This window comes from Columba livia, chromosome 4, assembly GCF_036013475.1.
Source record: "Columba livia isolate bColLiv1 breed racing homer chromosome 4, bColLiv1.pat.W.v2, whole genome shotgun sequence".
Taxonomy (NCBI): Eukaryota; Metazoa; Chordata; class Aves; order Columbiformes; family Columbidae; genus Columba; species Columba livia.
In genome coordinates, this window is record NC_088605.1 from 77361764 (window position 1) to 77375593 (window position 13830).

At 51.6% G+C, this 13830-nt stretch overlaps 1 protein-coding gene and 2 long non-coding RNA genes across 6 annotated transcripts in view; 2 read left to right on the forward strand and 1 right to left on the reverse strand.

The window, feature by feature from the left end:
- The window catches only part of SMARCAD1 (SWI/SNF-related, matrix-associated actin-dependent regulator of chromatin, subfamily a, containing DEAD/H box 1), a 33462-nt gene extending 23007 nt beyond the window's left edge, over window positions 1–10455 (forward strand). For 2 of the 4 annotated variants that reach the window (XM_065062417.1, XM_065062419.1), the window contains 14 exons: window positions 101–191; window positions 951–1050; window positions 1981–2040; window positions 2238–2313; window positions 2752–2887; window positions 3488–3625; window positions 4887–4982; window positions 5645–5762; window positions 5936–6057; window positions 7104–7292; window positions 8154–8272; window positions 8663–8845; window positions 9478–9587; window positions 9897–10455. In XM_065062417.1, coding sequence (XP_064918489.1) covers window positions 101–191; window positions 951–1050; window positions 1981–2040; window positions 2238–2313; window positions 2752–2887; window positions 3488–3625; window positions 4887–4982; window positions 5645–5762; window positions 5936–6057; window positions 7104–7292; window positions 8154–8272; window positions 8663–8845; window positions 9478–9587; window positions 9897–9958 — 1600 coding nt within the window. In that variant the 3' untranslated portion in view covers window positions 9959–10455. Of the gene's footprint in view, window positions 1–100; window positions 192–950; window positions 1051–1980; window positions 2041–2237; window positions 2314–2751; window positions 2888–3487; window positions 3626–4886; window positions 4983–5644; window positions 5763–5935; window positions 6058–7103; window positions 7293–8153; window positions 8273–8662; window positions 8846–9268; window positions 9588–9896 lie in introns of those variants that run through there. The other 2 variants (XR_010472464.1, XM_065062418.1) reach the window with 2 other exon arrangements.
- Window positions 10456–10945: 490 nt separating this feature from the next.
- LOC135579415 (uncharacterized) lies at window positions 10946–12896 on the forward strand. Its single transcript, XR_010472470.1, has 2 exons — window positions 10946–11169; window positions 12695–12896. It is a non-coding gene; the product is annotated as an uncharacterized LOC135579415 (long non-coding RNA).
- Window positions 12528–13802, reverse strand: LOC135579416 (uncharacterized). Its single transcript, XR_010472471.1, has 2 exons — window positions 13693–13802; window positions 12528–12851 (listed from the first exon to the last, which is right to left on the reverse strand). It is a non-coding gene; the product is annotated as an uncharacterized LOC135579416 (long non-coding RNA).
- Between the last annotated feature and the right edge of the window lie 28 nt (window positions 13803–13830).

Genomic DNA, 13830 nt, shown 5'->3' on the forward strand with positions numbered 1-13830 from the left:
ACAAGTAATGTTCACCTTAGGTTCATCACAGAAAGGTACAGTTGTGCTTCACGGAGAAACAACTAAAAATGGTAACACATTAGGCTTGATTTCTTAACAGTTTGGAGCTGAAGCCGTATCAGAAGATTGGTTTGAACTGGTTGGCGCTGCTGCATAAACACGGGTTGAATGGCATATTGGCTGATGAAATGGTAAGTGCCAAATGAATTATTTAAGAACCATTAAAAGCTTTGCAAAAATAACTTCATTAAATTCTTTCATTTTCCAGAAACCCCAAGCAGGTTCTAAGTCATTTGTTTCAGGTGATATAAGTAATTAATATTGCAAACAGTTTCTCCACGTGTTGAGAAGCTGCAGTTTCTGCCACCCCAGGTTACCCTCAAACCGTTCATTTTAACAGCTCCTTGCCCACAAATCTAACTCATACTACTTGCCCAGCATTTAGTTGCAGTGAGCCCCTGTCTTCTACATTTCCCCATCAGTTTCAAAGGCCGTGAGTGAGTGGATGGGTTTTGAAATCCGTGGTGTGGAAAACACAAAAGTGAGTGTTGGTGGGAAAGAAATCTGATTTTCCTATTAAATTCCCCTTTGCAAATAGCTGCGAAATCCTTTGTACAATTGGCTCAAATGGAAGGAAACAGTTAGTTTGCAGGTAACCGTTGGTCTGCAGCACCGTCTGGTTTGGGTCGGTAAAGTTTTGAAGATTTAAGGGGTGAATTTGAACTAAAACGAAAATCTTTATAAATGGGAAAGATGAATCCCTGATGCTCCAATGTGGAGCTGAAAAGATGCTTGAGTTTCATTGTGATTGAGCTTGTCTTGTGCAAAACAGTGTGGTTACACGGAACGAGTTTATAATCTTCACTCCACCATCCTTATCTTACGAGCACAAAACATGAGTATGTTCCACAGATGGTAAATTTTATTTAAATGGCTTTGTTTTCTCTTAGGGCTTAGGAAAAACAATTCAAGCTATTGCGTTCCTAGCTTATCTCTACCAAGAGGGCCATAAGGGTCCCCATTTGATAGTTGTGCCGGTTTCAACATTAGGTAAGTTAAATGCTTCAAAATGATTTGTTTGTTTAAAAAACTGCTCATGGCCGGACTGTGAAACAGATAATTTTGTGAAAGAAAACTTGATTTTCTTATGGTGATCTTCAGCGCCTCAAGTCATTGGGATTGGAATGCAAAGCACACTGAAGGCGCGCTTGTGCTGAATCAATCACACCTGACATGGACTTGGTTTTTAATATGCTGCACAGACAGTAAAGTACTTATTACATTTGGCGTGTTTATCAAAGTCTTTTTCCTGACTGCATATTGGCTGAAATTCCCAGTCTTCAGGCTGTGCTGGGCATTGGGTTTCACGGCATTTGAGACGTTCCGTGGGGTTTTTGCCCCTTTGCTGCACAGAATGCGTCAGAGCAGATCCAAATCCTACAACGATGGGGTTTTGCTGTCTTTTCCTTGTGTGTTCTGCTTGTTCAATGGCCTCGGTTGAATGCGAGAAGAATATGGTGCAACAAAATGTGTCAGCGAAGCCCGTGAGTTGAGTAGAAACTGGGTTTTTGTGGAGTTAAATTGACCTTTGTGGAGTGATTCGAGAAAGGAGAAAGCAGCAAGTTGGATTTGGACAGAAAATGCTGCTTTTAATGTAAAATACTTATTGAGGCTTCAAAAATTTCTCTGAACACATGAGAAGAGCTTCACGTTGTTGGATGCCCGTTTGAAGTTGCCGTTTGCAGCGTGCTTTTGAAATCCAACAGAACCCGTCTTGTTAATAGCTCTCAAAAAGGCACGTTAATTAAAAGCTGAGGGGTGCGTAAAGGTGTAAGTGGAGTTCCTTAAACTTCAGGAGCATTTAGAGGGATTTGCTTAAGAATCAGATGTTTGGTTTAATCCTGAGATGCGTCTGAAAGTATGTAAGACATACTAAAGCATAAATGACTTGTTTTTCTCTGTCTTAATGATGCCTTCCAGATAACTGGATAAGAGAAATTCACCTGTGGTGTCCTGAGCTCAACATCCTTATTTACTATGGTGAGGAACACGATTTAGAAATGAACCTAATAATACAATTGCTCGGATGGTCAGCCTGAGAAAACATAATTGCTTATGTTTAAATACGCATCTCTTGCTGACTGCGTTTCTGTGGACGGTCTTAATTTTCATAGGTATATATTATAAAGGTATATATATAAGTACTTGTGCTCATTGCGTGCGCTGTTCTTCCACAGGATCCCAAGAAGATCGGAAACATCTCAGGGTGGACATTCACAACAAAGCCGTGGATTTCAATGTGATTGTAACTACGTAAGTGCAGAATTCGATAACCAGAGGGATGTGGTTGGCTTCCACTGACCTCTAGTGGCACAGAAACGCCAAGTCTGCATTTTGGTGAGGGGGGAAGGGAACGGGCTTTTGTCTTTAGGTGGCGATTAACTAGAATTTCGTTAATACTGTGGCAGATAGCACATCATAGATGCTTTAGACACCATTTGTCTCTCTATTAAGTAATAAATACTAATGAACACGTATTCCTTTGTAATAGATTTGCGCAGGTTTTTGGGAAGTCACGGAGAGCGCTGCCTCATGGAGTAAACTGTAATTATTTGCTAGGAGTGAGCCGTGTTCTGGTTGCTTTGACATCGTGCCCCCCGTGTATTCTGTCCATATCTCTTTGCAGTTTTAGGGAATTTCATACCGTTGTGATAGCCGTGTGTTCATGGTGAACGTGTCTTGCTCTGTCAGATACAACTGTGCCATCAGCAGCTCAGACGACCGGGGGCTGTTTCGCAGGCTGAAGCTGAACTACGCAATTTTCGACGAAGGCCACATGCTGAAGAACATGAGCTCTGTGCGCTACCAGCACCTCATGACAATCAATGTAAGAGCTTCAATTATTGCTCAGTTTGGGGGAAACTCCCGTTTCCGCTGGTTTGCAGTGGTGGGCTGAGGCAGAACGGAGTCTGCACATCTGGAAAAGCTGGAGCACCGCTCTTTGTCTCATAACTGCGATTTTAGCACTGTGCTATTGGTACAGTAACTGTCTGCTTATGATCACTTATTACAGCTTAGTTTTCAACATCATCTTTTCATCAAAAGCGCTTTTCAAAAGGCGATCTTTAAGCGGTTCAACTATGGCTTTTGCTTGTAATTCAAAACTTGTGCCTAAATTCTTCATAGCAGTAGAGAAGATACAACGTGGGATGAACAATTGGCGTATAATTTAAAAAAACAGCCAAATAAGATCCCCCCAGCGCCAGGAAGGCTGTTCTTACATCTAGATTAGGCTTCTTGAATAACCTGGAGTGTTGACTTAAGCAGGAAATTATTCCACGAGATCAAAATTGATTTTAAGTTTCAATAGTTATGGTTTATCAGCTTGTTTTCTCGGTTCTCCAGAGCTGCGTTGTTTCGGCCAGTTTTCATTTTTAAGCCGTTTGACAAATGTTTCTCGCTTCTGTTTTCCGCTTTGGACAAACAGGCAAAGAACCGCTTGCTGCTGACGGGGACTCCGGTGCAAAATAACCTGTTGGAGTTGATGTCCCTTCTGAATTTCGTCATGCCGCACATGTTCAGCAGCAGCACGAGCGAAATCCGAAGGATGTTCTCTTCAAAAGCAGTAAGGATTATATAAGTTCTTTCTGAAAATAGCTTTTGTTCTTTTGCTAGAACGCTGCTGTTGCTGCGTAACTTGTGTTTTATTGGTATCTTGGGGAAATGGGTGATGCAGTTGTGAAAAAGTAGAAAATGAAACGATGAAATAAGCCATTTAGAGTAAGAATGTGTCAGAACAAAGTATCTCAGAACACGAATGGTCCTCTTAGATCCCAGAGTGTCAGGGGTTGGAGGGCCCTGGAAAGCTCATCCAGTGCAATCCCCCCATGGAGCAGGAACACCCAGATGAGGTTACACAGGAAGGTGTCCAGGCGGGTTGGAATGTCTGCACAGAAGGAGACTCCACAACCCCCCTGGGCAGCCTGGGCCAGGCTCTGCCACCCTCACCGGGAACAAGTTGCTTCTCACATTTAAGTGGAACCTCCTGTGTTCCAGTTTGCAGCCATTGCCCCTTGTCCTGTCACTGGTTGTCACCAGAAGAGCCTGGCTCCATCCTCCTGACACTCCCCCTTTCCATATTGATCCCCAGGAATGAGTCCCCCCTCAGTCTCCTCTTGTCCAGCTCCAGAGCCCCAGCTCCCTCAGCCTTTCCTCACACGGGAGATGCTCCACTCCCTCCAGCATCTTGGTGGCTGCGCTGGACTCTCTGCAGCAGTTCCCTGTCCTGCTGGAACTGAGGGGCCACAGCTGGACACAATATTCCAGGTGTGGTCTCCCCAGGGCAGAGCAGAGGGGCAGGAGAACCTCTCTGACCTACTGACCACCCCCTTCTAACCCACCACAGGTACCATTGGCTTCCTGGCCACAAGGGCCCAGTGCTGGCTCATGGTCACCCTGCTGTCCCCAGGACCCCCAGGTCCCTTTCCCCTACGCTGCTCTCTAATAGCTCATTCCCCAACTTACACTTGAACCTGGGGTTGTTCCTGCCCAGATTCAAGACTCTACACTCGCACCTGTTATATTTCATTACCTTTTTCCCTGCCCACCTCTCCAGCCTGTCCAGGTCTCTGATGGCAGCACAGCTTCCAGTGTCACCACTGCTCTCGGCTCGGTGTCATCAGCAAACTTGCTGACAGTCACTCTGTTCCCTCGTCCAAATCATTGATGAATATATTGAACAGGACCGGCCCCAGCACTGCCCCCTGAGGCACTGCGCTGGCTCTGTCTGTTCTGGCTGGGTGTTTCATCGGGTTGTAACAGTGAAGATAGTGTTGTTACAGCTGCAAACTCACACTGTGACTGAATCCTTGCAATATTTTCCTTAGAAGAGTGCGGAAGAACAAAGCATATATGAAAAGGAGAGGATCGCACATGCAAAGCAGATAATAAAACCATTCATCTTGAGAAGAGTAAAAGATGAGGTAATGTTGCATCTTTAAAATGCTGGGTTCCTATTCTCAAAAACCTGATGATCTTGGAGACTCAGAGTAGGATTTCAGATCAGATTTTGTCAGGGCTGGTTTTAGCTCTTTATCCAGGGAGAGCAAGAAACTTTTAGCAGTTTTCAAGTGAAAACGTGAACCTGCTGCAGCTTTGATGCTTATTATTCGCTGGCTATTTACAATTAGGCATTTTAGGTAAGAAAGATGACTGGAAGATGATTCGGTGCTGTCTAAGTGCTGAGAAGTGAGAAATCCTGCGCATTAATGACCAAAAGACTTATGACTTTATAATAACCGTGTTTTATCTTAACAAAGTTAACTGAAAGGTGGTGAGTATGTGTTTGTGCGTGGGTATGGCTAGAAATGGGTGTTGTAAGTTATTTTGCCGTCATCAAAACGTTTCTTTTTTCTTCCAAAATCCAAACCCTGTTTAAATTCTTGTATTCAGAATCGCATATGTAAAGGAAAGGGAAAACTCAGTAGTTACCTGAGTAGTAGTTTGCATCCTGCTGAGTCGGTGAAGCTGCAGCCAGTGGAAGGAGTTGGGAACAGAGCAGCTTGAAAGCAGCTTCTGAGCGAGTGCAGAATCCCGACTGTTTCCTGCAGTACAGTTTTCACCCGCTGTGTTTTTATTTTGCCAGGTCCTGAAACAACTACCTCCCAAAAAAGACCTCATCGAATTATGTGCCATGTCTGAGAAGCAGGAGCAGCTCTACTGTGATCTCTTAAACAAGCTCAAGAAGACTTTCAACAGCAACGGTGTGTGAGGTTCTCGTTGCCTTTCTTCACGCCCACTCGTCTGTCGGACGCGATCACAAAGCTCTCGCTTTGTCCAAGTGTCTAACGCTCGTTAACTGACCCGATCTTCTCTATGATCCTTTTTCTCCTGTCAGTTCAGGTACTGAGTGAACTGTCAAATTCTTTGTTTACAGAGAAAAACTCTGATATGGGAAATGTGATGATGCAACTTAGAAAAATGGCAAATCACCCTCTGCTGCATCGGCAGCATTACACGAGCGACAAGCTCCGGACAATGGCCACGCTGATGCTCAAGGTGAGGCGATGAGATGCAGAAGCAATGCTTAATTTCTCAGGATTTTTAATGCAACTTGAATAGATGTTCCTTATTTCCATCATTCAGTGTCTCTGCCGAACTGCATCCATTGCTGCTGCTTTGTATTTCTCTGCGTCTGTCCAGGGGTCTAATCGAGCTCTGTATGTATTTAGCACAGATTTTTGTATGGGCTGTTAGAATGGAGACAACGGCTGCGGGACTGCGGTCGTTTCCGTTCTCTGCCCTCTACCCCAAAATTCAGAAGCAAAGTGCATATGGAAAAAGATCTTGAGTGGGCAGTTGATTCATAGTTTCTGAGCAGCGAGAAATACAGGCTGTGCAGAACTGAAACAGGGAAGATACGAGTACTGAGGGCTGGTTTTTTGGAACTTGGCTGGGGTTCGTGCCTGTGGAGTTTGGGGAAGATTGTCGCTTTTCTCTCAAGTATTAAAGCGCTCTGCGAAAGCTGCCCCTGGCTTCCAGTTCCTTTCGCTTTGTTTTGAAACAAAGCCAGCCGAGGTTGGGGAGAACGGAAGAAGCGACTGGTTGGTTTGCGGAGGATTTCTGTCCCAGGTTTATTCCGCCTGGTCCCGTCGTGCTCTCCAGATGTGGCTTTTCTTTTCCTCTTTCCTCCCCGCATGACGTCCCCTGCCCACCCTACATCTTGGGCTGGGCGTCCCGTGTCTTCCACCGTCGGTGCAAGGATCGGGCCTCCCTTTTAGGGAATGTGTCTTCGGGGGAAGAGGTCTGCTAGGGGCCTCAAAGGTCATAGGGCTCGCTGGGATCTGCGTAACGGCCGTGGGGGCTGAGCCCATATTATAACTCTTAGTTTTTGGCAGGAAAAGCTCAGTGACACATGATCCTCTGCTACAGAGCTGGGATGCAGAGCTCGTCTCTCTTGGGCTCGCATGAGCCATGCTCTGGCATTTGTCCGTGTCTCGTCGTGCTGCTTTGTTCCCCCAGGCAGTTGGGATGTCTATGGTGGGTCGGTTTGGGCTTTTTCTTGTCTGCCTGGTGAGGATTGTGCATTGCGTTACTTCTCGCAGGAACCCACCCATTGTGACGCCAACCCCGACCTTATCTTGGAAGACATGACAGTCATGACGGATTTTGAGCTGCACCTGCTTTGCAAGCAATATCCTCACATCAGCGACTACAAGTTGGGCATGGATCAGATCTTGGATTCGGGGAAGTTCAGGGCGCTGGAGCGCATCCTGTCCGACTTCAAAGAGAAGGTGGGTGCTGCAGGCGGCCAAAACTCCTTTTCCTGCCCATCTAAAGGGTGGCTCTGAACAGCTGCTTAAATTAACACCTGCCGGTTGTATGTGCAACCCGGTTGTGGAGTGTTACAACGTGACTTAGCGCATGGGCAGCATTGCAAACAATACTTGGAGCTCTGGATGTGCGGTCCTGCCCACACACGGCACTTCAGAGGCAGCTGCAATCAGCTTTCCCGTTTCTCCACGGTTCAGAATATTCACCCCGCGTTAGCGCTGCTCTCTGGGTGTACAGAGGGCTGCCTTCACTTTGGCAGCTCATCGGCCTCTTCTTGGCGGTTCAATAAGACCGGTACACCAGAATAATCGTGTGTTAGGCCGGCGTCAAGGTAAGAAGAGCTCACTGCTCTGAGTCGTAGGTTCAGACCGGCTTGTTTTCCAAGTGCGCACGTACCATAATACTTCAGAGCATCCTGCGTTTGCACAAGCGTGGATTGTGCATCCGTTGGATTATTTCAGACGGAAGAGTGCTGCTGCTCTGTATTATATGGAATATAGTTTAAACTTAAGCTTTTAATGAAAATATGGTGTTGTTTCTAGATGGAGCAGGTCTGTCACGTGTGCATGTGACGTGTGATTTCCAGGCACCTAAGCACAAAGTGACTAAACAAACTAATGTGCTGACAAAAGGTGGATCGATGCAGCAGAAATACTGGTTACAGCGTCTTCACTGAACCCAGCCCTGGGTGATTCATTCCAGCTCAGCCTTTTAAGCTTGGAAAGAGTCGGAATTAAGTCAAAGTAAAGTGAAGTATTTGTGTAGTTCGTTATCCGTAATTTACGTGTTGTAAGCCTGTTGTGTTGCTTTGTCGTTTCCAGGGGGACAGAGTTGTGTTGTTCAGCCAGTTTACCATGATGCTGGATATCTTGGAAGTTTTCCTCAAACATTGGCAGCATAGATACATTAGATTGGATGGAAAAACACAGATTTCTGATCGGTACGTGACTTCTTTTGCTGCAGACGAGAGGAAAAAATACACGTGTGCGTGAAGGGGAGGACGTGACTTAAAGCCCTTTGCTGTCCAGTGTGTAGAGCTGTGTGGTCACTGTGGAAGGGGTTTAACGTTGGATTTCGGGTTTGTTTGGCGTCCTTCAGTCCTCCCCCATCCGCCAGCTCGCTCTTTGTGTTCTATGGTCACCCCAAATCTTTCGCCGTGCTTCGCTATGGGTCCGTCTCTGTTTCTCTGGTCGCTGCCGAGGACCATTGGTACCATTTTTCCTTCTGCAGAACAGCTGGAGCTCTGAGCTGCTTTGCGACGCCTCCGTCCTCCCTTTCGAAAGATCATCCTCCTCCTCCTGAATCTGTGTTCAACCCTTGTGTTCCGCAGGATACGTCTCATAGACCAGTTCAACACAGATATGGGTATATTTGTATTCCTCCTGTCAACCAAAGCCGGGGGCTTGGGAATCAATCTGACCTCAGCAAACGTCGTCATTCTTCACGACATCGACTGCAACCCGTACAACGATAAGCAAGCAGAAGACCGATGCCACAGAGTAGGTCAGACAAGGTAGGGCTTTTTAGTTACGGCGCTTGGCTTTTCTGGGAGGCAAGCTCTCAAAAGAGACTCAAAAGCCACGGTTTTATCATTAAATATTCCTTTTGGAAGCAGAGACTTTTGCCACCCAGCTCCGGTCTTTGCGGGTCATTGTAATTGTCTCAGCAGGTGTTGCTGCCAGAACAAACCTCGTTCACGGTCTCCTCCTTTTCCCCGGTTCTCTCAGATTCTCTGTAGTTCTCGCATTTCTGGTGCTGGGAACCGTTTCAAGGCAGATCCGGAGTGTTTGGGGCCGCTTGGCAAAGCTCTTTGTTCCCTTCGGGAGGTTTCTGAGCTCCAAAGCGCCGCCCTGTGGTAAAAGCTGAAGCCAGGGGCTGTTCTCGAGGTGTCTGGCAGAACCAGCCGATAGGATCTAACTGATAACCGGTATTTCAGCCGAGGGGGATGCTGTTAACGGAGTTTCTGTGACCGGACAGGCCTTGCGCTGGCTGGAGAACATGGAGAAAACAAGTTTTGTGGCAGCACAGCAAAGCGAGAAGGAAGCGGTGTCGCCCTTTTGCCAAGGCAGAGCGTCCTGCCCGTGTGTGCTGAGCCAGAGGAACTGCAAAAACACGGATTTATCCTGTTTGGGGTTTATTTTTCAGAGAAGTAAAAGTGATAAAGCTGATCAGTAAGGGGACTATTGAGGAATCCATGCTCAAAATCAGCCAGCAGAAGCTGAAGTTGGAACAAGACATGACTGCGGCAGATTCAGGTGAGTCTCCCGCACATCGTTGTGTGAACCAAGGTTGCTGCAGTGTGTTACTCTGCAAACACCCAGGGGGCTGGATGCAGATAACCCTTTCGTTTCTTTGCTGGGATTCGCCTTTTCGGTTTGTTTCGTATTTTGGTTTCGCGTGGAATAATAAACTAGAAAGGAGCTTTGGTGCTGATGGTCGTTTGGTTTGTGCGCTCCAAGCCTGGCCCACGAACCAAGGACAAACCCGTGCGCGGAGAGGGTTCGGTACAGTTTTGGGCACGTGGATTTTGTCTGTTCCTATGGAATGTTGTTTTTATTCCCCAGGAGAAGAAGGAACCATCCCAGCAGATATCGCCACACTCCTCAAAGCTTCCTTAGGTCTCTGAAATGTAACTGCGTTGTGGAATTGGAGGAAGAAAGGTGACGTTGTACCCCGAGGACTCTTCTCTTACTTGCCACCATGAGCTTTATGGACAGTTATAACTTTTTGTAGTTCCTTTGATTGTATTCCTCATGGCATTGGATATTTTTAACACCGGCAGCATTCTTTTGATGCTAAAACACGAACAGCCCGGATGTGCCAACATGGGGTGCTGAAAAAATGCTATTTTACAGATCACTTTTCCAAATGGGGACCTAAGTACTATTTGTTTTAACAAATCTGCTACTGCTGGAGATTTGTCAGTATTTTTGTAATTATTTCTACCTCCAAATATAGATATATATATAAACCGTCTGTTTCACTGGATTACTTGTGTAGATTTTTTTATATGTGCCTTATTTGACAATGCTTGAGTCCGGTTCGGCTTGTTTTCGGTTCATTTGATGTACCGTACCCGTTTTGTATCAACTTGTTTGAATAAAATTCCACAGGTTAACCAAATACTTTCATGTCGTCGTAATTTGGGGCTGGTGACCACTCGCATGTTGGGGATCCAACGAGCTGAAACGTTCCGTTCCAACTGACGTGGCCTCAGCCAGCAGTGCTTGATTGTCAGTGTCGCATTACCCTCTAATCACAGTTGCGTTAAGGCGTTGATTTTAAAACCGGAATTGCGGCCACATGGAAGTTTTCGTCCAGGGTGCGTTTGCTGCAAATCCGTTTGCTGTGCCGCAAAACGTGCGCGGCTGAGATGGGAGGAGCTGCCCGCAGCCCCGGGAAACCTGTTTGCTAAAGAAAATGCGGCCGAACCGTCCAAAAACACAAGTTCACCCTCCCCGGGCCCGGCCCCGCTGTCCCTGCGGTGCCGCCGAACGGACACGAGATGGCGCTGCGCTCTGCAGGGCCGCGCGGTGTCCGCCAGGCGGCGCCATCCCGGGCTGGGGCGGGGGCGGGACCGAGAGAGGGGGCGGGACCGAGATCGGAGGGGGCGGAACCGAGATCGGAGGGGGCGTGGCCAACCCGCTCGGCCGCGCCCCGAGCGCAGCTGAGCCCGCCGCGGGGACGCGGTGGCCGGTTCTCATTGGGTCGGTGCTGGTGCCGCGTTTGTTCGGTGCGTTCCCCTGTGTGTCTGGTTGGTGTTGGTGCCTCGGTTGTTTCACGGCAGCGCAGCCGAGCCCGCAGCGAGGACGTGCTGGACACGGACGGGGCGTGAAGGTGCGTGGGGCCGGGGGGCGGCTGAGCCTGGGGGGAGGGGACACCCCCGGTTGGGGGGCGGCTGCTGAGCCTGAACTCGTCCCCTCTCTCCGCAGGAGCTGCAGGTGCCTGCGGGCAGGTCCCGGACAGAGGCAGCGGCGGGCAAGGGTTAAAACCTACAATGGCCTCAATAAAGGGGTGGTGGAAAGTGGCCGCATGTCGCCGTGGTCCTTACGGGTCCCTCTCGTCCCCAGCCCGGGGCGGGGGGGTCAGGCCGAGCCGTGCCCTGAGCTCCCCCGGCCCATCCCACACCAGCGACTGTTCCCAGACACCTTGCCCCCCCCTCCCCGATGCGGGGACCCGGGTTCTCGCCGCCAGGTGAATGGGACACGGGAAGGTGTCACCGGTACCGGGGGCTGCGGTGCCGCCCACTGCGCTCTGCAGTGCCGCGCTGTGTCCGCCAGGCGGCGCCACCGTGCGGGAGAGAGGGGCGGGGCCGAGAGGGGCGGGGCCGAGAGGGGCGGGGCCAAGCCGCGCCCGGACGCGCCCCGCGTGCGCAGCTGAGCCCGCGGTCACGTGACGGGGCGGCCCCCGAGGCTTCAAAAGCTCCCCCGGGCCGGCGGGGGGCGCCGCTCCGGCGGGCGCACGCGCAGAGGCGGGAGGGGGGCCGGCGGGAGCGGGTGCCGGTGCGGGCTCTGCCGGGCCCGGGGCAGCTGCTGCCGGGGGAGCTGGCTTCCACTCGGCGGGGCCGCGGGGCGGCTCTGGGCCCTGCGCGGAGCCGGGCTCGGACCGGAGCCCCTCTGGTCCCGGCGCCGGGCGAGGAGCCCGTACGGCCCCGAGGCGGCGAGGACGTGCCCGGTGAGTGTCCCGGGGGCTCGGGGAGCGGGTCTGTGCTCGGGGCTTCGCCCCTCGTCCTGCTGCAGGCCGGGGAGGGCGGTCCCGTCCCCCGGCAGGGCTCCCCCGGGGCTGGAGGCTGCTGGGGGTGCAGGGGGGGCCCCGCGGTTCTGAGCCGGGGCCGGGCCGGGCTGGGGGGGGTTGGGGTGTTGGCGCTGGGGGGTCCGGCCAGAGCCGCTGGCCCCGCTGGGCTGGTGGGGCCGGGGGGTTTGGCCGCGGGGGTTTCTGCTCCGGCTCGGCCTGGGGGGCCGTGGTGTGTCCCCGTTTGTGGGGTTCTGCACCCGTTCTGTCCTTAGGGGGGCTGTGCTTTGGGGGTTTTGCAGCCGTGGTTTTTGGGTTTTGCCCCTCTTGTTTTTTGTTTTGTGCACCCGTGGTTTTTGCGTTTATGCACCCCTTGGGTTTGAGTTTCTTGACCTGTTGCTTTTTGGTTTCTGCACCTCTTGGGTTTTGGTGTGTGCCTCCATTGTAGTTGTTGTGTGCACCTGTTTATTGGTAGTAACCACTTTTTATTGGGTTTGTGCTTGTGCCTTCATTGGTTCAGTGTGTACTCCTGTTTATTCAGTTTGTGTTTGCAACTTGTATGTATCACATCAAGCTTGTGGGTGGCTCCAGTTGAGTTCTGGTTCCAGTTTCTCTCTCTGGTTTCTTTCAGCTCCAGCTCCAGCCTGTGCAGCTTCAAGCCTGTTTGCGGTTCCAGCTCCTCTGCAGCTGCTTCTGGTTCCAGTTGTTCTGCAGCTCCAGCTCGTTGTGCTTGTTCCACTGAGCTTGGCCTTGGGCCAGATTGTAAATCAATCACTGTCACAAGCTGCCTATGAATATGACACATGAATAAATATGAACCAATTATCTAATAACCAGTCCAGTGGTTGAACAGTCCTTGAATAAAAAAGGGGGGAAAACCACTTTTCACACCAGTCAAACACCTGAAACTGCCTGGTGCATGCCAGCGTCCGAGCATTTGGGGGCCAGGATGTCCAGACCCCCCCCTCTGGAGGGGGTCCCCCTGCCTGGCCCCCCTCCTCCCCAGCCTCCCACTTGTGCCCACCCCCCACCAGCCCCTGCCCAAGGGGCCAACCCGGCCCCTGGGTTTGAGCCCAGGAACAGCGACTGGGTCTCTGTTCCTGAGCCCAAAGCCCAGGCCTCGGCCCCAGGAGCCCCTTTCCCAGCCCCGAGAACGCAGCTCAGGCTCCGTTCTCAGGGCTGGGAAATGCCCGGGTGCCTCGGGGCTGCTGAACCCCAGCACCGGGCCTCGGGGCTCCAGTTGCACAAGCACCCGCGGACCCCACAGCCCCAGCGAACCCAACCCCGCGTGTGGTGTCGGGAGCCCCGGCGGTGTCGGGCGGTGCTTGAGAACTGGCTGGGGGGACCCGCGGAGCGGGCCCGGCCCCGTGTGGCCGCGGGCGGCTCGGGCGGGGACGGGGGGCGCCGGGCTCCGGCCCTCCGGGCTTTATTCCCCCCCGGCGCCCCGAGCCCCGCGGCTGCGGCTGCTGCTCCGCGGAGCCGCCCGGGCACCGGCTGCCCTTGCCCACCCGCCTCACCCTCCGCCCCGAGAGCCCCCGGGGCCGCGGCCCCTTCCCCGCTGCCCGGCCCCGCGCTCCCAGCCCCGACCCCCGGCGCGGCCGCGCCCGGGCCGAGCTCCCCGCACCTCACCTGGGCCCCGCCGGGAGAGCCCGGACCGGCCGCTGCCGCCCCCGCACGCACCGAGAAACCGGAACCGACGCCGCCGCGCGCCTTAAATACCCCAGGCCCCGCCCCTCACACCTGCGCTGGCCCCGCCCCTCACACCTG